Consider the following 23,100-nt stretch of genomic DNA (forward strand, 5'->3'; position numbering starts at 1 on the left):
GCCGATGGCATTAATGACGGGGGCACCGCCTCGCAGCTGGGAGGACGGCAAAGCCCGGGGCTGCTCAGATCTCAGCGCTTCTCTCCCGCCTCGTTTCCCCACCGGACAGCGCGGCGTCAGTCCGGCTCTGGGTGCAGTTCCGGACTCCTCCAGCAGGAGGCGCCAAAGCACCGCTGGGTTAACGCCGTCATTGGGCACCGCGGGAAGAGCCGCCTACGGTGGGCGAGCGTCGCGACCGGCATCGCGCGTGAACGTTCGCGCGTCTCCGAGCAGCGCGCAGAGCCGCGCTTTAGGGCCAACCGCACAACGTCCGCCCTGCTCAGCAGCACCGCCCGCCCGGGCCGCGCGTCGCCACAGCGACGCCTTCCTCCCCTCCTCCTCGCGGCTCCTCCTCTTCCTCCTCCCTACTCGGCGGCGGCGGCGGCGATGGAGGCGGCGGCCGCGCGATGAGGTTCGGTCGCGATCGGGGCGGCCGGAGGGAGCGCGCGGTGCGGGGCGGTGCGGGGCGGTGAAGGTCGGTAGCTCCCGGAGGCTCCGCCCGGTGCGCGTCCTGCGCGGCTCTGAGACGCGGAAACGGCGGAGTTCGGCGGAGCCGCGCGCCGTGCTGCGCTGCGCCTTTAAGAGCGGCGGCGGCCTTCGGGAACCGCGCTCCCATCCCGGCCCGCGGGCTGCGTGGCGGCACCGAGCCCAGCTCTGCGCCCTAAAGCCGACGGACGCTCCGTTCCAAAGGCTGAATGAAGGCCGTCGGGTTTTGCGAGTTCCTCTCTGCGCAAGAGGAGTTTAAGCCTTCTGTATCCCCGCAGTCACCGCGCGTGTGTGTGCGATGCGCTCTGCTGTGTTTCGGTGCGTTTTTTAACCTCCGGAATTCGTTGTGCTCTTCCTCCAAGTGTGACTTTTTGTTTCCTTAGAGACAAAGCATTGAGAGCCCGGCCCAGGAAAAGCTCCCACCATGCAAACGAGCTGCAGCCATCCGCACAGCACCCAGGGGAGCGGCGGTGACCCTTCGCCATCCCAAAGCGCGCACGCAGCCGGGCAGAGCTCGTGCCATCCGAGCGGAGATGTTCACATCCAGCTGAGCTCTGCTGGGGGAGAAGGCGGAGAAAACGCGAGTTGGAGGCGTTCGAGGCTGAGTTCGCAGAGCCGCTCGCACGGTCACAGCCACAGCGAGGGGGGAAGCTCTGCTGACGGCGCTCCGGATCCGGAGGAACACAGCAGTTCCATCTCCGAGCTCAGATGCGTCCTCCAGTGGCTGCACAGAAGTCTGCCCTATGTTTTGATTCTGGGCGTCAAGTTGATCGTGCAGCACATCATCGGTAGGGTGTAACAGGGCAGAAACTCCCCAGGAGATGGGCCAGTAGAAATGCCTGAAATAGCATCCAGCTCGTTTGTAGCTTCCTTGCTTTGTTCATCGGAAACAAAGAGTCACTGAACCGTCTTTCATAGAATCCTAGAATGGTTTGGGTTGGAAGGGACCTTTAAGACCATCTAGTTCCAATCCCCTGCTATAGGCAGGGACACCTCCCTCCAGACCAGGTTGCTCAAAGCCCCGTCCAGCCTGGCCTTGAACACCACCAGGGTTCACAGCCACAGCCTGCTGGGCAACCTGTTCCAATGTATCACCACTCTAAAAGGAAGACTTTCTTCCTCATATCTAGTCTAATTCTACCCTTTACAGTTTAAAGGCATTTTCCCTCATCCTGTTGCTACATGTCCTTATAAAAAGTCCCTCCCCAGCTTTCCCATAGGCCCTCTTCAGGTACTGGAAGCCTGCTAGAAGGCCCCAGCTCTCTCAGCCTGTCCCTGCAGGGGAGGTGCTCCAGCCCTCTGATGGCCTTCATGGCCCTCCTCTGGACCTGCTCCAACAGCTCCATGTCCCTCTTGTGTTGGGGGCTGCAGAACTGGATGCAGTGCTCCAGGTGGGGTCTCTTAGAGCAGAGCAGAGGGACAGAATCACCTCCCTTTCAGCCCTTTCCTTTCCTGCTGTTTCCTTTTCTGGCATACATAAAACATGTTTAATTATCAGCATTGTAATCAAAGCTATTGTAATCACAGAGAAATACAACAGGGGCTGGTTATTTTAACCCAATTCCGTTTTCTTTTCTCCTAACAGGCATCTCTCTTGGAATCGGGCTGCTGACAACCTACATGTATGCAAACAGAAGCATAGTAAATCAGGTTTTCCTCAAAGTAAGTATCACCCTTTGCAGAACAGCTCTGTAAGTTAACCACAGCCTTTATCCATCAGCTCTTGAAAGAAACGTTAATGGAGATGCTGGATCTGGCACCATTTGGTACAAGGCAGAAGTGGTTTTGTAAACTCAGTGCTTTTGTATGGTATGGAGCTTTGCAAGTAAGGTGGCAGAACTCAGAAAGCTTTTCTTCCTTTCCCTGTTGCTATTCTGAGAAAAGCTTTCTGCAGTTTAGAGGAAAATATAACTGTGTTTGTGGCCTGAAATCGATATGATGGAGTCTTCCAGTAGTAACTGTTCAGGTGAGATGGAGAGTGCTTTGGGGATGCAGTTAAGATGTAGATAAGGATTGTAATAAGTCTTGATCACCTTACAGGAACGGTGCTCCAAGTTGCAGTGTGCTTGGCTGCTGCTGTACCTCACTGGATCCTCTCTCCTCCTGTATTACACCTTTCATTCTCAGTCTTTGTACTATAGGTAAGTAGAGAAACATCACCATTCATGTCACAATCCACACAGATGCAAACTGGAAATACTTTATCTGTGCTGCTGCTACTTTTCTTTAATTGTAGCATTGGTTCCTCTTTCATTTTCATCTCCATTCCTCCTCCCCTGCTCACCTGGATGGTGCTGTCCTTAAAAACAGTTCCTTTGAATTTGCAAATACTTCAAATGCAGTGGAGGCTCTGAGCCATGGGGACATGGCTGGCTGTGATTCCCAGCTCTGAGCCTTCCCCCTCGTCCTCAGCATATGGAATTCAGAGCAGTCTGAAATTCTGTGGGCTTTATTCTGCAATTTTCCTCCTTTGCTGTTCTGTAGCTACACTGTTGGGTGTGCATCAGTCAAAGACTTTAATGCAAAAATGGAAAAGAAAGCCTTTCTGTAGAGGATGGGGGGTTGTGACGAAGGTTCAGAAATGGAGAGGTTGTCAGAGGTCACAAAGGATCCATTTATGGGGAAAAGTTCATTTTCAATTAGTGCTGCTGTGATAATCCTCTGTTAGCTTTCCTTTGAGCAGGACCCTCCGTTCACTTCTGATTCATTGAGGTCGGGTTTTTTGTGTGCTTTGTTTTGTAGCTTAATCTTTTTAAACCCTACTGTGGATTTTAAGAACTTCTGGGAGGTACTTTGGATTGTGGGAGTCACAGACTTCATTCTAAAATTCCTCTTCATGGGCTTCAAGTGCTTTATTCTCTTGGTGCCTTCTTTTATGATGTCCTTTAAATCCAAGGTAAGGAAACCATTTCTTTAAGAACATCTGCTGAAATAGCTAATGATTAAATTCTATCCAGAGGAAAGCCTTTTAATTATATGTCTGTACATCACCCACCTCTGCACCACAGGCAAGAAAACCCTGTACATTTCTTGTTCTTACAGTCTGAACTGAGAAAAAATTGCTTGTATTGTTTCATTGGATGAATGGTTTATTTCTGCTGTAAGAGATGGGATGAAGAAACCTTTTATTTGAAGCAATGGAAGAACATGTATGCAGGCTGTTAGCACAGCAGCTGCTGTACAGTGTGATTTTACTAAGTCATGCTAGGAGCCTGCATTGGTTGGTGGGGTATTGGTGTGCATCTGCATCCCAAGGTGAGACATGCAAAAAACAAGCCAAGTTCTACATCCAAACAGCAAATAGCACTCGTAGTTACAATTACTAACAATGTGAACAAGTGTAGGTAGCATGTGATAGCATCTGAGCAGGCAGTGTGGGTAGATTTTCTCTTTCAAAATGTACCAGGACTTTATTTCTGAGGTACGTTGTGACGCAGTCATTTTTAGGCCATCGTTAACGCAGTTTTCCTTGTTCAGTTCAACTACTCTGTGCTTCTTCCTCTTTAGCAATGAACTGTACACGTTTGCATTTTACATCTTGAGAGATTCTTTTGCATGTCTTGCTTAGGGCTACTGGTACATGCTGTTAGAAGAACTCTGCCAGTATTACCGTATGTTTGTCCCCATCCCAGTTTGGTTCCGTTATCTTATTGGCTATGGGGAGCCGCACAGTGTACTTGGACAGAGCCTTGGGACATTGCTGGGCCTTTCCTACCTCATTCTCAAGGTGGGTAAGCTTTACAATCCTCTAAACTATTTTGCAAATTAGCACTAGAGCTGTGTAAGCCAACACGTTTCTGGTTCCTATATCTGAAGTGACTTTCGGGTTGAAAAAGGGAAGAGTGGCTCAGAGCACTGCATCTGTCTTTTTTTTGTTTTTCTTCTCCTCCCCTCCATCTGCTCTGGGCATGGATTGGGGTTGTGCAGCAAAGAACTCTGTTGCTGTGGGACTCTTCTCAGATCAGACATCGATCTGACTGTCATCAGAAATAGAGAGGAAGAGAGCTTGCAAAAATAAAGGTGAAACGGTAAAAAGGAGGTCAGCATTTTCTGGGAAACTCCATTTTTCTCTCTGCTGGAATTTGTGTGCGATGTTGAACAAGCCAGAGAAGCATTTAAAATAGCTCTCTCATTTGTCAAAGAGCTCAGCTGCCCCCAAATAACAAACTCAGAACAAGTTCTGCTTTGAATGTGAAAAATACGTGATGACATTACAGCGTCTTAATCACAAGCCTAAGGACTGCTGTACACACAGTGATAATTCTAATATATCTGCAATTGAATGATTCACAACACCAATGGTATTTTTCTTCCAAAGAACAGCCACCCAGTACTAAAAAACCTTCAGGCTGAACGAAGGATTACATCCCAAGCAACTGAAACAGGGTTGGTCCGAACCCTTTCTTACCTTCCTGCTGACATCACATTGGCAGTGCCTCTTCTGCTGCTGGGATCTGCACAAAAACTTGAAAGTTTTCTTCAACTCTCAGAGAAAAACATTAACCAGCACTCATCTTCTCCTTCCTGTTTCAGCTTTTGAGCTTTTTTGGACAATGGAGAAACTTCAGAAAGGTTTTACGGATATTTTGTACGCGACCAGTGAGTATTGAATGCTTTTATCTAGAAAGCAGTAAATCTGATATACATGAAGATGCTCCCCTTTGAAATAACACTTTTCTCTACAACTTCGTGGATCTCTCTCAATGGCAGCTGTGTTTTTAAAGTAATCCCTCTGTATTTGTTCCCTCATTTTGCAGTTCTGACTGCATAATTATGGGGTAACGTGAACAAAAGCAGTCTGTTCTGCATGTCTCTTCACACACACTTCTGTCAGATAACATCACCCTTTTTCCCTGCTTTCTAACTGGAATAAATACTGGTTGAATACAGGCAAAGCTTGTAGCAGAAATATAAGTGAGAAATGAAGCTTGCCAAAACAATTGCCATGTAAGTAACTGCTGTTAGAATAAGTTTCTCAGTTTATCTGTCTGCAGGGACAGGTATCGTTATTTAGCCTGCTGTTTGCATGGGAAAATACACAAAAGATTTTAGAGCCTGGTATCACTGACTTAAAGTGCTTAACTATTATTTTAGATAAGTGCTTAAGTCCTGCAAAAAAAAAAACCAGACAAACAAACCTGCTCCAGGTTTTTCCTACAGCCGTGTTCAGGGGAAGAAATTAACTTAATTAACTGCATGCCCTACAGGAGATGGGAGCGTGTGATCTGTAGGCCCCCTGCATCAGCTGTTGAAAAGCTCAGCAAAACTTTGCTGGATCAGGGATTGGGTGCTTTCCCTGCCACAGCAGCCCTGATTCCTTGTTCCTTTCTGTGCTTTCTGGTGTTTTTTTCTCCCCACTTAGAAACTAATATGTGCTGAAAAAATGTTTTGCAGCACTACGGGGTGACAGCAAGCAAGAAGCAGTGTTCTGAATCAGATGATATTTGTTCTATCTGCCACACTGAATTCCAGAAGCCTATCCTGCTGATCTGCCAGGTAATACACATCGTCAGAATTCATTTCTGCAAAGTTAAAGTGTTTTTAAGCACTGGTAAACAGAACTACATAGAGTTAGATCAGCGTTTGCCTTCTGATGATCTTTAGAAATCAGGCTGTGCAAATGATGTTCCTCCTTACGAACAGAAGAGCTCAGAAGCTCTAAGCTGTCATTCTTTTCATTACAGCACACATTTTGTGAAGAATGCATCTCTTTATGGTTTAATAGAGAAAAAACATGTCCACTCTGCAGAACTGTTATTTCAGACCATGTTAACAAGTGGAAGGATGGAGCTACATCAATGCGCCTGCAGATTTTCTAAGGCATGTCAACCAACTTGCTTTAGTTTACTCGTTCTGTACAGCTCACTGCACATGGGAGTGCAGGTGGCACAGGGAATGAGTTTCCCAAATCGAGGTATCTGGGATTTCTTGCTTCTAGGAAATGTTTTAATACTTCAAACAGCACAGAGTGTGCCGACATCTTAAGTGTAGGAAAATAAGTTTATAAAGTGAAAGCAGGAAAGTCAGCATTGCTTCTATTGTGATTCTTTCAGAAAACAATCAAACTCTTCCAAAACGCTGTGTTTGTAGCAGCTTCTTAAATCAGCATTTAATTTAAAAGCTCACGGAGTGTTCCAGACTGTGCTAAATTGTATTTATGCCTCTAACACTGCCCAAAAACCCAGGGTGAGCAGTGAATTTCATACTCTGGACTACAGTGGGATCTAAAGCTACCTGTCACACCTGGCATTGATGATGTCTTAATGCTACAGCAGCTTCTCCCTGCATCAATACTAGAAGCTCTCACTGCACCTGGAGATAAAAACGAGATGCTTCCCCTTAGGCTTGTGCAGATTTCCAATTGATTTAACAGATTTAACACAGAAAAGCAACCGCTGATGTTAGTTTTTTACTGAGCTTTTTCTGAGATTGGTATTTTTAAAAGATCTTTAATAGTCTATTTTTGTCACAGCAGGAACCAGATTTTCTTACAGGGGAGAATATTTTATACTATACATGCCATTTGTAGTGTGCATAAGAATCAGAGGGAATAAAGGCATTTAAATCTATTTGTTTGGTGCATGTTGAATGAAGATGTGAGATTCCTTGCGATAGATGAGAACTGAATCTGTCATGGAACAAAAATGAGCAGGGAGGACTTTGGGTTGGGTTCTGAATCTGTGATGCACCCCTATAAGCAGGCAGCTCACGTGGTCTCCAGACACACAGTCGTATTTGGACTTAGCAGTCTGAACATGGTGCTTTACCTAAAAGGTGCTCTGTGCCTTTAGATGTTTTTAAGCAGGTATTGTGTGAGTACTCTGTAAGCAGTTTGAATGCCATATTTCACTCTGTCAACAAATAGAACCTTTAAAAAAAAAAAAAAAGAAAGCTGTGTGTGTGAGCCCAACGCACAGCTTAGGAGAAGGCAGAGATAATAACCAACTTAGCCAGTATTCTACAGAAATAAGAAATGCCACTTATCCTGGATTAGGTTTTTCCCTGAAATGCTAATGCCAAGAGTTTACTCACTGTTTTAAGTTGGTTGCATTTAGGATCAGAGAACAATTTATCTTTTTATCACCAAGTTAATGAATTTTCTTCAAGATCCAATGACAATTATCCAAATCCAACAATATTATCAGGCATAGTTTATTAAAAAACAAAACCGAACAAGAGCTTAAAAGAGATTTGGATCAGCCAGGTTAGATTTACATTTCAAAATTGAAACAAGTTCATTCTCATCTTAGTTAGAGAAGAAAGAAGTGAGTAACTTACAGCCATGAAGGACATCCTCTCTGATCCTGCAGTCAGCATCATGCCATTGAGATGCAGCTCTACCTGGAGCCAGAGCTCAGGTGAAGGTACTGCACCTGTAGGACAGACTGATCAGCATCTCTGGGTCCTTAAGTTCTCAACATAATTCCCCTTCCCTCCTTTTCCCTTTGAAGATGTGTAGACCCACAGTTATACTTAAGCCCTACTTCCTGAAAAAAAAAAGTCTCTTGGATGAACATGTTTAAATTTTCAGTTGTTGCTGCCCATCTTATTCTGCAGCACGTTTAGTTCCAACTAACTGAAAGATGAGAAGCAGAACAGGGATTACCTTTTTTTCCTCCTCAAGCTCAAGTTTGTTTCTTGAACGCGGCCACAAAGCCAAGTTAATGCAGAAGAGAACAAGCTCTAGAAATTCATGTATAGAAACCAAATACAGTAAATCATCGAGGATCTGCAGGAAGAACACTGAAGTCAGGTGCTGTGTTTTTAAGAACTTCTCTTCCTCCTGTGCCCATCTGTAACAAAGGCTAGGGATTACTCTGTAAAACAGGCAATGGACTCAATTAACAGTGCCAGCAGTTTGGTTTGATTCCCTTTTTAACGTTAACTCCCAAAGCAAGCATCCACTGTATGGGGTGGACAAACATATCCTGCGTTCTCTAGCAGTTCAGACATAAATGCATTTCAAGAAAAGGGATATCCCAAAGAACCACTGACTCATTTATTTGTATCTTTTATTATGAGCTAATACCAGGATGACATTCAGATGTCAGATGGCACAATTAAGACAGTCTTGGTAGGAATTATTCCAGCATTCCCAAAATTACAATTTAGTACACAAATGGCATCAAATGTATGCATCACTCCCACAGAGAAAAATGATGAAATTCTGAATATCTCATACCAGAATCATTTCTGCATTAAATGGGAAAAGAAAAACTGCTGGTAATGCAGCTGACCTATTAGAAACCTTTTGTGGTAACGACTCGCAGAACAAAATATTGCCCTATTTAACATCTAGTAAAAAAAAATACGACCTTTGTTCAAGATTTAATACTTTCATATGGTTAGCCAAAACAGGTATTAACCTCAGTTTTACTATATTTTTGTAATGCTACAAAAATTCTATAAAATCAAATTATAGTGAATTTTTCAGTGATTATAATTAAAAAAGCGCAGCTCGTACAAAATAAAAAAAATAAGATTCTATACTCTAATGAAAAATTTAAGACATTTGTAAATGAACAAAAGAAAGCACTTGTTAAGCTCTCCAATATTCAATGCATTCTGCACTTATCTGAAATAGCCAGACAGGAGCTCGAACTCCACTCCCCTCGGGTCGTGACTAGTCATTTTGACACTACTATATATATATAGAGGATCTATGTCTGATATTTTTACAAATAAATACAGGATAAACCATATTGCATAGTGTGTGCTTTGCTGTCTGAGTCACACTCCAGAAGTTTCACATTTGTGGTAGGGAACTAAAACTTAGAATCTATGGGGTGAAAGATGGACAGGATATGATATTTCCTTTTAAAAATGATAAACTGTGTCTGTAATTAAGCAGTGAACTCAGACAAACAACTCTTGCCATTCTTGCCAGCCATACCAAACCAACTCTACTGGACAAGTCTATCCAGCCAACCAAAAAGGAACTGTTAACTGTAACTAGGACCAAGAGATCTGCCTCAAAAAATTAAATTAAATTAAACTAAGTTCATTTACACTCAGTAAACATGGCAGGAAACCTATGTTAACGAGTGACACAGAGCAGGCACTGCTTGAAGTGTTGCCTCTTTGCAAATATGCATAATATACACACACGTAAGCACTCTGATTTCAGTTTCACAACGTGTCACCAGCAGCCATATTACCCAATGAAAAACATCAATCTTCCAGTACAGTTTATGTCAGTGGAAGGTAACTTGATTTTCCTTACAAAACTAAAAAAGAAATTCTCCAACAAAAGGCTTACCAGGAAGAAAACTAAATACTAATTTTTGCTCAATCGCATGTATCTTCTTTTGTTGGCTCTTTATTAGTATCAACAAGATATCACTGAATCCTTCTGGCTTGCAAACTCTGATCGGATTCAACGTGTAGAGAGTCTTATGGCTTGGATCCTATGGCTCAAAAAGATTCAGTACACACAGAGTAAGCAGAATCTATAAAAAATCCCTACTGTTGTGAAACACTAGAAGTAGACTTTGCACAGTTTGACTAAAGATAATGCAACGTGTGGCAGGCAAAAAATGACAGGACTTGTATGCAGTTGCATGATCATATACACACACACACGCACACACCATACACACTCTAACTAGTGTAAAGCTCTGCAGATATTAACCCTTTCACCAGCTATGCTCATGGAAATGCTTTCTTTAAGGCAGGAAGTATTAAGTAAGGTAAAGTTACCTTTATTTTATTCTTTGTACCTGTAAGCCATTTGTACAGATTGTGACAATTTTAAAAACATAAATAGTGTCCTTAGAACATGTTTGCTAAATTAAGTTGCTGAAGTTCTGACCCACTGTGGAAGACATTCGCTGAAAGGCCATTTAACGTTTTCCTCAGCCTCATACAACCAGCAAATTTATTGCCCCAGCATAGAAAAAAAGATAAATTTAGAAATATGTAATGGCAGGGAAGTCTGTCCCATAAGCAAAAATTTATTTAAAAAAATTTCCTGAAGTTCTTACCCATTGGTTACAAAAAGGTTTGCTTGCTTACATGACGTCGAACATTTCCTGTGGAAGTACAGCCACACCTCCTGACCTTGTGTTCAGATGCACTTTTTCCCAACCTTTTCTATGGGTAAGAATCTGAATGTGTTCAGCCATCTCCAGCTAAGTGACTGGCATGTGTGAAAGTGATGTTTCCCAGTGAAATGTCTGCTGAGGACAAGGATGAAATAAGCAGGACGTGTATTTGAGCCCATGGCTTCCAGTTAAGCCTAGAACATAGCAGCACTGTGATTTGATTAGATCCATTCGTCTTTGCAGGAACAGGTATTTCAGTTGGGTAAGCAAGTGAAACAGTTCTTTCCCACCCCGCGTTGCCAAGCTGGTAATTGAGTAACTCACTGATTTTTTGTTTCATGAGGAGAATCAGAACTAGAGCCTTTACTTTCTTCACAGCAACCAATTATTCTGTATTCTAAATTTTGGGATATTTTCCATAATGAGCTGAATCAAAAAAATCTATTCGAAAAATATATATTTTTTTATATATATATAAAAAAAACTCATTCGGTTTTGAATGTGAAATACCAATTAATTTTATCTCTCATCTTTGATTCCACCCCATTGCAGGAAACAGCTTAACCAAGCTTGCATGCTAATTATTCCTCGGTCGCAAGCATATAGGCATTTCATACTTTGCCTAGTGAAAGGGCTAACCCTCCTTGACACATTCACAACTAGACCAGTGATTCTGAAGCAACATCCTGCCCCTTAATACTGTCAGTTTCAAGCTACCAAGCTGAAAAATCCTTGATAAGGTGAGAAGATGTCACTGCGAATCAGTTAGATGATGTGCCTAGAGTTCTGCAATACCATTTTCTAAAGTTTTTTTTATGCACCATTGATTGACAGAAAAAAAAAAAATCCATTTTTCTTTGCTTTCCAAGTCGCTCTGTGCAAGGACTGATTCTTTGATACTGTCACTTTTTAAAAGTAAACCATACAAGCCCTCGTATTTCAGCTTCAAAGGGCTTATGTCCATTCTTTGTTTTCCACCTTCAAAGGCTTAAAAAAATTGTGTTGTCATAGATTCATGCGCAAGTGCTCTGGTCGTTTGGAAATCATGGGGAAAGCTTGTTTTTTGTATGGCCCAGAGTTTGGTTGCCGGATTGGAAGCGGTGCCGAAGCCTCTCCACAAACTGTCACATCCATTTGTTCTATTCCACTCGTCTCCATTGGATATTCCACAGGTGTCTGAGTATTTGATGCGCTGGCAGAAGCACCTCTTCCCCAGAATTCCCCGGGGGAAAACTTTACAGGGCTTTAAAACAAGAAATACAAAAATCAGAAATGAAGGTATACGCAGCACAAAGTTATGCCCTTCATTCTGCAGAAAGCCAAATTCAAACGCCTGCTGAGAAGCATGCAATTCTTCCTTCCACTTTCAGAAGGTTGGGAGAATTCTGAAGTCTACAAGAGGCTGTGGTAGATACTAAAGTAAAATTCTCTCCTTTGAGTAACTGGGATGTATTTGTAGATTGCCAAGTTTTCATTACTGAAGTGATTCTTTAGCAGCACACGTTCTGAAACAGTTTTAGAGGAACACGTAGCGAAGTCACCAGACTGTGAGGCTGCACCAGAACTGCACAGGTGGCCAATTAGTACCTTCTGTGCTGCCAAACACCATAAATTTGTCTTTCATCATGTAGTTTGTAAAACAGGATTGATACTGCACTTCCATGGAAGCGACAGGCTCGCTAGGAAGAAAGGCAGTTTTGTTTTATCTGTTTTTTACCTACTTGCTAAAAAGTTGATAAAAAAAGGAGAAAGAAAACATACCTGACTGGTGTCCTAGGGCTACCTATGAATCTGCGAGGTGATCGAATTTTTGGTTCAAAAGAAAATTTCTCTTTTACACTTTCAAGTACAGATGGAGCCACATACGTAAAACCCTGCAAAACAGCAACGAGGGCACCTTAACTTAGAGGTGAGATTGACATTTCTGGTGACTTGCACATTTATTGCCATCATCACATAGAAAATTACAAAAAGGGCAGTAACTTCAGACACATGAACATCTGCTCATTACCTGATGCAAACTGCAGGACTTCAGGGAATTCCCTACCTGGGTGCCTGCTCACCCCAGATATTTCTGCTTGGATCACAGATTCACTGATCTGTGCTCAAACCAGTTAATTTTGACTTACAGGATGGCTTGTCTGAATGTCAATGAAAACAATCACATCCCCAGGATTCTTAGTGCAATTCTGAATTAGAATGCTGACATTTCAGAAAGCAAGCAATGTTTATGTGGGTTTTAAGTTATCTATATGAACAAATGTTGAAAGTAACTGAAGTATATTCAAAATCTGCAAACATGTAAACCTGTTGCTGTATATGTCTGCAAAATTCTGATAATTTGCTTTGAGTATCAGATGGTAAGATTCAATAGATTTAAATTACCTGGATTGCTCTACTGTTCCCAAGTAACACTACAGATCTCTCCACATCGAATGCCTGTCCCTGGCTCACTTACCAGAAAGACCTGGTTGGCACTTTCACTGAGAGTAGAGTCATCTGGGCTATCAACAGGTGTCTGACGTGTAAACTTTGAATCAAACTGGCTCACATCCTCTTCAGATTGCTTTGCAAAAACAAAATGATTAAGGGTTTATATTACAGATATCAACCAAATGGCTTAGCGGTGATCAGTGTAGCCTCTGGATGGAGTTCATTCCATAGGATTTTGGCAGAGCTCTGCTGTAGTAAAGCCCTGGAGTGGTGTCGGAATCCTGTCGCTGCCAGTGGGAGGTCACTATGGGCACTGACACTGAGAAATAAAGGCAAGGGGGAGGGGCAAAAATCATGGATCAAAAAGGAACACAAATTAAAAAGATGCCTTTTAAAAAAAAAATCTCAAATTACAAACAAAAAACTTTTAGAAATACAATGGCAGTTTCTTTCAAGTTTAACTCTGGTCACAACCAGTATAGAACAGCTGCAACTATTAATTTCTGGAAGTCTTTCTCCAGATAATTTAATCCCAATTTCACAGGCAGAGAAGCGTTTACACTAAGGGACAGATGACAACTGTGGAGTAACTGCCTATGAGGAGTAACTCTTCAATTCAAAGAATAACAGACATCATTTCAAGATTGTTTCTTGCTAAGCGTCACCAAGAAGACAAACATGTAACCCATTTGTGGAGGCCTTTGTGTAACCAAGGAAAGATGTTTTTAAAAACCATCTAGTCAGCACAAACAGGTTTCATAAAGTTTGCTAATAACAGAAAACTATCTTTGGATATTTGGTTTGGGAATACCAATCTTTCATGTCATTCCAAATGTCATTCAAAAAAGGAGAGGATAAAAGCTTTGGAGTCTCCACACTGTAGTACACTCAACATGAGTGATGCATAAATCACTTTAAAGTGAGATTTTGAATCAGGAACTATCAAGGATACCTATACCTTTGCTTCTGTAGCTAATTGGACCCAAAACAAAAGACATTCCACATCACCAAAACACAGGGTAGAACAATATTGGCTTATTCACCACATCCTCGCCTTGAGGTGCACTTCAATTACTGCATGGAATGTGCTAGATGCAGTGTAAATATTAATAAGCAAACATCCAAACTTAACTAGGTGACTTCATTCAATTTTGCTTAGCAACTATCACCTTAGTTTCAACTAAATACTGACTTATGTTTAGCAATAATTGCACTTCCAAGTCTGAATAATCTACAGCATAGAAGCAGGGGGAATTAAAACTGAAGTAGAAGTTTCTTTCTTCAGGAGACTGAACAGATGGATAAATCAGTTCTTAGGTGTTGTTGCCACCTTCTCTCATAAAAAAAAAAAAAATCAATATCCTATTCTGGTGACAGATGAATACCATGACTGGAGAATAATAAGACAGAACAGCATGAAAGGGCTTTTTGTTTCTTAAATGTTGATACACCATCAGTTCTCAGGAGAAAAAAAAAAAAGAAAAGGAAATCTGCACCAGTAACTTCAGTTGATGCATTTAACTACTGAAGTACCAGAAAGCAAAGGCACTCTGGTTTTTAAGAGTGAATGTTTCTAAGTTTTAGATACCACACTGTTTAAGACCTTTCCTAAAGGTATACAGGAGAAGTATCTCACAGCTCTCTGAGTACATACCAATAAGGGCTTAAAAGGAGGTTCCACCTTGCGTGCCAACAGCTCATCCCAGTTAATGTGTCTGAAGAACGGGTGAGCCTAGAAGGGTTAGCAACAACACAGTCACGCAACAGCCTTCTGGACATAACTTGCAAAAATCCAAGATTAAAAAGGTAAGATCTAGATTTTATTTTAAGATATTAAGATAAGAAGAAACAGGAACTAGGCCTCTGGTTAGGCTTTCTCTATGCAATACATCAGTTAGTTAGACTTCTACCCTGGGAAAGCTGCACTATATGCAAGGACCTGCAGGTTTTTCATCAGACCGCTAAAGTAACGTCACTCTTACATGGTGGACTGTACAACTCACCACTGTAAAACTAGTAGGAAAAGATCTACTGGAACACAGAGCTAAAAAAGTAAGCTATTTCCAAATCACAAATTATCAGATTATAATATATCTGATATCTAATATTACAATATTATAATATCAGCTGCTCTTTTGTTATATTTCAAAGCATCCATGTTCTGATCCCCTGTCATGCATGGCTGCCTTTTTGCCCATTACGTTTCAAGTCAGATGCACTCCCCCTTTCCCTGATGTTCCCTGTAAGCTACTGCACTTTGAGTGAGGTATTTTAACAATTCTGAAGTTAAGCAAAAGTTACCTGAACTTCTCCAGCATCTCCAGGACCAGCTCCTAGACGTGAGGCAGCATTTCTTTTTAGCAGCTTAAGAAGAAATAACATCCAGAATTAATCATGCCATTACGATTAGACTAGTCCTGAAATGAATCATCATGATTGAAAAGCACACAGAATGGATATGGAACAATCAGAAAATCTGCATTAATTGCAAAACAATCAAGTTTGTCACACAAAATCAAGACTGAGTTAGCAGCAGTCAAAACAAGCACGGGGTAGAGAGCCACAGAGGTATCATTATGTTTCTGTTCTCCACATGCAGGTGCAGTACTGACATTTATTCAAATTCTACCTTTTTAAGCAGATCTCTGGCTTCTTGTGTGAGGTAGGGAGGCAAGTTGAGTTTACACTTGAGAATCTTGTCAATTGTTTTCTTTCTGTTCTCCCCGGTGAAAGGAGGCTAGAAAGCACCATTGTAGTGGAAGGAAAAATACAACTTGTTCAGATCTCTTACTTGTGTACAAAAAAGCCCTAATTTCAGTAATGCATAAAGCAGATAAAATTATTGCAAGTAGGAATTTGAAATAATTCTTTGGATAAGACCAGCTCATGACTGTAGTCAAAGTAGTTGTATTTTAGTTACGTCTATACAAGTGTATTCATATTTATACATGCATATGAATTAGAAGACAGGTCACTTCAAAAGCTATAAAGAGAAATACATGCAATTATAACTGTGCACCTACTGCTCCAGTCAGCATGTCATACATTAATGCCCCCAAACTCCACCAGTCCACAGCACGATTATGCCCACTCCTCATCAAGATTTCAGGGGCCCTATAATAAAAAAATTGAAAATATAGAAATACTTCAACAAGCTTCATAGTAATTCTGACTGCAACTTTTCAAGTACAATTCCTGTAACTGACTGAACCATCAGTTCTTCAATACTTCTGCATTTCATCAGGCAGCTCACATGTATTCAATTGTTCCACAGAACGTGTGTGTGACTGTTCCATCATGAATAGATTCTTTACATAATCCGAAGTCTGTCAATTTTACATGACCTGAAATTAAATAAATAACATGTCAGACAGACAAATTCCAGAATTCTGACATTTATATCAGCAACATTTAAAAATAAACATCTTTTTTGACATTAACATGCAATAATCTGAACTACCTTCAGTTGCAGTTAATGCTCTGACAAAGCAGTACAGTTAATAAGACAGAATGACATAATTATATACAAAGACTACAGGTGTTCCATAGCACATGAAAATACTGGATGGTACAGATTGCCAGACTAATCCCTGTCATGTAGCAATGCAGCAGTGCAATCCAGAATTGCTGCTACTGTCAGACAAAGTGTCAGCAGCTAGGTAAGTCATTTCAGCTGCAGGCTGGCACCTTACCTAACTTGTCCCTAACTAATGCCTTGTTACCCCATTACTGAAACGTCACTGATGCTGTCACACAGATATTTAAAGCTTCCGTGTGAAGACACATGTTTAAGTATTTCACAACGATCCAGAAGAATTATGCTCAGATCTCAGAGATGCAGCAGCAGCGAGTCAACCACTGAAGAAATGCTGTGCTTATATAAACACAGCTTGCAGCTTGCTGGAGCCTCTCTATTAAAGCTGAGAAACCTATGTTTTGAAGGCAAGCAATTAGCTTTGGCAGTTATTCAGTTACACCAAGCACAATCATGAGCGTGCCACTGTTACTAGTAAAGTCACATATGAATGAAGCATAGAGTGACCTTTGAAGAAATGCTTAAATGACTGACAACACAATTATTACTACATTCCTACCTTGATGATTAAGCATGATATTTTCTGGCTTCAGATCACGATAAATGATTCCTTTTTGATGCAAGTGCCCCAGTGCCATTGAGATTTCTGCTAGGTAAAAGCTGGAAGAAAACACATGCCAGGCAATTAGATGTATTCAGTCATGCTGAGCCTCTCAAGCACTAAGGTTACTACGTTCACATCAATAATTCCTTGAAAGAAGAAATCAGAGAAACAATGATACCTTTGAGATTGGTCTGCCAAAAGGCAGAGAGATTCTAAGATGAAATACAAACATTTGCCACTAGATTTATCTGTTTGGTAGTCACCTTATGTATTCGGAGGAATCTGAGCTTAACAGTTACTGGGTAAAACGTGCTTCAATCTGTATTACTACATCTGGATGTAGAAGCAGAAAGAAATTCCTAAAGCCAAGAAAGTAACCAGCAGCATCTTCAGTGCTGTTTGTGGAACAGTGCAATACTACAGCCTCATGTGCACATTGAGGCTTTTTCTAAAATATTATCAGCATGTGCTGAGGAAAGATACAACCATAGTTGGTTGTGCAAAGCCTAACCTAGTTAGTAGGGGTAACTTCAACTTGTTTATCTGTAAAATATTGCTACTCAAAAGACTGTTTCTCATCCATTAATTCATTAGAATACTTTATTACTTCACACATTCCATCATTAAGAGCACACAGTCAGTAAAGAAGTTTGCAAAGTCAGTAACTGTCAGGTCAAACTGTGTGTGGACGAAGACTTTCAGTCTTTTCCTGAACACCTGAAACACATCACACTCCTATGAGACAGTCACACCCAGCAGCCAGCAGTGGAACCTCTCCTGTATTGACTGTTGTCTCAAGATGCCATCACGAACTGCTAAGTATAAAACACACACATCCTCCCAAAACCTGGTAACTGTTTCTTTCACTATGCTACAAAATGATTACAGTTCTCCAAGTCAGAATGGATACTTCCAAGCACTCAAGAAACCCTATTAATTTACCAAAATAATTTCACTTACCAAGCCGTGTCTTCCATAAATATCCCTTCTCTCTCTAGCTGCATAAATAGTTCTCCTCCTGCCACGAGAAAAATGAGTATTATACTCTGTCAAAGTGCATTCTATCATCTTAAGTCAGTCAAAAATATGTTTCTCCCCCAAAAATGTTAAATGTGGGTATTCTGTACTACTCTGCAAAAAGCTGTTTCACAAAAAACCACAACTGAGAACATAGTATTCTGATGTTCACATAATACTATCAACCTAAAGAATTACCAAACGCATCAAAACTTCATGCTGAAAAGAAAACCAACCAGCATTTCTGCCCTTGCTTCTTCTGCCCTTGTTTTCTTCTATAAATCCAAGTTCTAGGTTACCTAGGCTACAAAGAATAAAGAACAGAATTTCGTTTACTGACCACTGAGATACTCAAGGATGAGGTAGAGTTTTCCACCAGTCTGAAAGGCGTAAATTAAGTCTACGATGAAGGGATGTTTCACTTCCTCCAGTATATTCCTCTCTGCTTTTGTATGCGCTGTATCTTTTGCATTCCTTACAATCATTGCCTGCAAACAGCAGAAACGTGAGCATAAGGAAATGGTAAATTGCAGACTTTTACATTTAACTCCCTCTGAGTTTATTTTGAGTCAAATCACAATGCTACCAGTGAGCAACATAACAATTTTTTAAAATCCCCATTATATGTACATAATGGGTTTCTTGCCAAAGTTTAATTCTTTTATTTATGTCATAGAGTAACTTAGATCAGAAGAGATCCTGAGATATTTAAATTATCCACTAAGAATTTTGCAGGCAGAACCACTTAAAGATTCGTGATAAATTCCAGTGTACCATGTTAATAACTGTACTTAACGAGGGCAAATATCAGTGTCAAGTATATTAAATAATTACATAATTCTAACAGCTGATGGGTTAATTTGCTTTTAGGTAGTAGCACGATTTGAACACTCACATTACCTTTTTAAGAACTTTCATGGCAAAAATTTTCCCGGTATTTGCTCCAGTTACTTTTCGCACTTGAAATACCTACACAACACCAATACAAAAACAATGAATCATTATGAACTGCAGAGGAGGAACTGCTCAGAACACGGGATGGAAAGATTAGACCTTCCCACGTGTGGCAAGCGAGCACTTTGACTGCCTTCAGCATAATGGGTTTACCTTTGTAGAAAAGGGTCCCTTACCTTTCCATAGCCACCTTTGCCCAGTACGCGCAGTAACTCAAAGCACTCCGGTCGGATCTTTTCTGGACCTCTGTTTACACTAGTTTCTGAAATCTCAAATTTTTCACAATGTTCCATGCCACTGGATAAAACCGAAACAAGAATATAAGACTACCTGAGACTTGACAACGACCAAGAGAAAGTAAGCAAGCAAACTACTTACGGCAAAACTTACACTAAAACTGACATGCCTGAATGATTGCTTTGGAGATAAGGAGAATTCTTAGCACCACAAACTGTAGTTATGTGTGTGCAAAGCTCTACGTTTCAGCTTGCACAAAAGACAATCTGCCTGTATCAAGATTTCCTTCAGATGCCTTCATTTTAATGCGTAATATATTTCTGTATTGTACCAGAATTAAGTTTGAAGGACCAACAACTCAAACTGACTTGGACAAGATTACAGTGCTGTAAGGTGTGTTTAAGTTTTAAATCACATCCAGCAGTCCCCACAGTCACAATACAACTTCTGTAACAAATACTGTGCAGAAAAAGCTGGAACAAAAGAAGTCACAACTCTGAACGTGCCACAGAAGAAGACTGATCCACAGCTTCAGGATGTTTCTAAATTACACCACGCTTCTGTAAAAGAAGGGTGAGGCCAACACCTTACCCTGCTACAGAAAAGGTAACTGAACTGTTTGAACTATTGCTGCTTTCTTGTTACACGTGGCACGCTGAAAGCAAGCTGGGTATCTATACATGAAGCACGGCTAAAGGGAGCTGTCTCATGAAATCAAATCAGAACTGAATTCCCATCTGCTTCAGACTGCTATGCAAATATGCAGACAGAGCCTCTGTAAACCTGACAGAACATAGAATGTTCTGCAAAGAGGGCACTACACTCATACTGCAAGCATTATTCAAATACAATACAATAGCTATGTTAGGAGAAACAAGGATTAAAGACAACAGCAGGTTTTGCCAGAATTTGTTTTATTATTATTTTGAGATACAGTCACAAATTTTTATGTGAAGAAATAGCAAAAGAACTAAAACAACTCAAATTGAACAAGAATGACAAAATTTTCTATTCAACTTAACAATGTAACAAAAGTAGAGACTATATGTAGTTGGCATGAACATTTTCTTAGCAGCAACTTACAGGTCATATTGGCCAACTCCTCCATGGTCCATGCTCTCACTTAACTGACCCTGGGAACAGGAGGAGAAGGATTAATTGCAACATAAGAAATAAAGCATAGTAAAAAATAAATGTACTGATCTCTTTTACAGCTTTTTCACATGTATGGATACATTTACACATATAGTTTTTGTTATATATGCACACACATGTATGTTTATGTATATATAATTAAACAAGTGTCAAGAATAGTAAATTATGAGCAGAAGATAACAAGGCTACAAAATCCAGTGCAAGTGTTGCAACGCTTCCACATATCTTAAATTCTGATACAGGAGGTCTGGTGGTAATCATATCCCAGTAGTAATAACACAGTTAAGCTTTACTCTGGTCCTGCATGCTTTTTCTGAACAATCATTCAGACAGATTAACACACAAATATTTCTAAAAAGGCTCGAGCACTTCAACACCAGGACCAGACGCCATTAAAGAATGTAGTTCAATTCTGAAGACATATTTTCTTCAAACAATTTTCAACTTGACCTCTTATGCAAGATAATACTTCTCTCTAAATGCGGCTCTACATGGCAGAAAAAGTGCAAAGCAAGCAGACAGCTGGAAGGAATACAAATAGAATTTAACGGGCAAGCTTCTAACAAACTTCAGACTATGACAGGTTATATTTTCAGTTTTAAAAATATATACATAAAACAGCAACTGCAAGTTAGCGAGGAACAGCCTTGAATCTATAGCCTGGAATGCACAGCCAATCACAGAGTCCTGAAGTTCAAGTCTCATTCCAGGACAGAGGTTTGCTTGCTCACATCTTCTTGCTAACATTTATTTGGGAAATCCAGCCCCCTGACATCTGTTTCACAACAGAACCTGCTAAATGTGCCCTTGACCCTACCATTAAACAACAACGAACAAGTTCAAAACAGCCACCAACTCAACAAACAGAATAAATGCCCACCACATTCCCAGAAGAACATCAATGTACTTCAGATCTCAGACAGACGCACAATCACTACAAAAAACACCTTTCCCTTACACACACTTTTCTGTTGCTCACATATTCCCCATTCCCCAGTTCTGTTTTAACTTCTATTCCATCCTAATCTCCCAAAAGGCACCTGAGTACTGCATTAGGTTGCTACTGTGCAATTGTATTCACAGAAGCTGGCCCACAAGTATTTTTTGTGTCACCCATTAGAACCTGTTCTTGGCAATGCAGGCACTGTGACACAGCTGATGCTTGTAAACCAGGACCTGTATTGATTATTGGGGTAGCAGACAACGCTTCTCCTGCAACCTGAGAACTGCCATGCCTTCAGCTGTCAGACCACATCTCTGCAGCTCACATGCAGCGTGGGTATTCCAGCTGTGCTTTGGAGTGTCTGCTAATCCCAAGGCCTCCAGTTGGTATTCAAACAGCACAGCACGAATGCAGCAGCAGCAGTTTAAGCAGTAGCAAACATTTAATATCACAAAATGGCCCGGGTTGGAAGGGACCTTCACGAATATCCAACCCCCTGCCACACACAGGGCCAGCAGCCTCCACATTTAATACTAGGCCAGGCTGCACAGGGCCCCATCCAACCTGGCCTTGAACACCTCCAGGGATGGACGGGGCATCTGCAGCCTCTCTGGGCAGCTATTCCAGCACCTCACCACTCTCTCTGTAAAGAACTTCCCCCTGACATCCAACCTAAATCTTCCCTCCCTCAACTTCAAACCATTTCCCCTTGTCCTGCAGTTATCAACCCTTTCCAAGAGTTGACTCCCCTCCTGTTTGCAGGCTCCCTTTAGGTACTGAAAGGCTGCAATGAGGTCACCCCAAAGTCTTCTTTTCTCCCGGCTGAACACATAAAACAACACATAAAAGCAACATCAGCACTAGAGATACTAACAGCGACCTTGTAACAAGATACCCAAAGGCCTTAACAGCATGTAAATGAACGTTACAAAAAAACAAACTACAGATCACCAAGTGGCCCATCCGGGGAGGTGTGAGATTGGCACACGCGTTGATCCGCGCAGCATTTCAAAGCTTTGCTTTTGATTCTGGCGCCAGAGCGATCCCTTTATACAGTGCCAGACAGACGAGCACTCCCGCACTGACGTCCCCACATGTGACACCAAACCCCGCCGCCACGCTCGTGCTACAAAACCCACCGCCAACACATCAGGGAGAAACGCTCCGCCTGAACGCGACCGCCGGCGCCGCGCTGTGCGGCGGAGGCCCCGATTGGGGCCGGGGCTCCCCGGGCAGGGCGCGGCCTCACCTGCACGGGCCCGGGCCTCCGCCTCGTCTCGCCTCGCCTCAGCTGCTCCGCCGCCGCCGCCCCCCTCACGCCTCCCCCGTGCTCCGCTCCTCCCGGCGGCCTCCCTGCCCGCCCGCTCCCCGCGCCGCTAAGACTCTCCGTTCTCACCCCCTCCTCCAGCTCCTCATCCGAACCCGCGTCCTCGGGCTGGTCCAGATCGATGTCGAACACGCCCGCCATGGCACGGGTGTGAACCGAGGCGTCGCCGCCCCTTCCTCACTGCGCTGAGTGCCCGAGGCCTGGGCCGCCTCATGGGCCCGCACCCCCCAACTCCGCCACGGCCGCCATCACGGCTGCCCGGCCTCACCGCGCATGCGCCCCCGCCCCGGCTGCGGGCGCCGCGCAGGCGCACAAACCCATCCTGCG

The 23,100-nt window shown here is 42.2% G+C and overlaps 2 protein-coding genes across 2 annotated transcripts; one reads left to right on the forward strand and one right to left on the reverse strand.

Moving 5' to 3' along the window:
- The first annotated feature begins 409 nt into the window (after positions 1-409).
- RNFT1 (ring finger protein, transmembrane 1) lies at positions 410-7,094 on the forward strand. Its single transcript, XM_042829915.1, has 9 exons — positions 410-451; positions 909-1,313; positions 2,111-2,187; positions 2,566-2,666; positions 3,268-3,421; positions 4,094-4,252; positions 5,059-5,124; positions 5,920-6,021; positions 6,210-7,094. Exons 2-9 carry the CDS (start codon positions 950-952, stop codon positions 6,342-6,344), a joined length of 1,158 nt encoding a protein of 385 aa, XP_042685849.1. The 5' UTR covers positions 410-451; positions 909-949; the 3' UTR covers positions 6,345-7,094.
- A 1,426-nt stretch (positions 7,095-8,520) lies between these two features.
- On the reverse strand, positions 8,521-23,000 carry RPS6KB1 (ribosomal protein S6 kinase B1). The gene is made up of 15 exons (XM_042829914.1): positions 22,843-23,000; positions 20,432-20,481; positions 19,288-19,408; positions 19,058-19,126; positions 18,498-18,645; positions 18,101-18,158; positions 17,096-17,196; positions 16,255-16,345; positions 16,025-16,115; positions 15,631-15,738; positions 15,303-15,365; positions 14,656-14,733; positions 13,027-13,134; positions 12,330-12,442; positions 8,521-11,811 (listed from the first exon to the last, which is right to left on the reverse strand). The coding sequence occupies exons 1-15, from the start codon at positions 22,912-22,914 to the stop codon at positions 11,574-11,576; spliced, it is 1,509 nt and encodes a 502-aa protein (XP_042685848.1). The 5' UTR covers positions 22,915-23,000; the 3' UTR covers positions 8,521-11,573.
- Positions 23,001-23,100: the final 100 nt, after the last annotated feature.

Source organism: Centrocercus urophasianus, unplaced genomic scaffold, assembly GCF_019232065.1.
Source record: "Centrocercus urophasianus isolate 14NV4802_14NV808 unplaced genomic scaffold, USGS_Curo_1.0 seq_33, whole genome shotgun sequence".
NCBI classification, from domain to species: domain Eukaryota; kingdom Metazoa; phylum Chordata; class Aves; order Galliformes; family Phasianidae; genus Centrocercus; species Centrocercus urophasianus.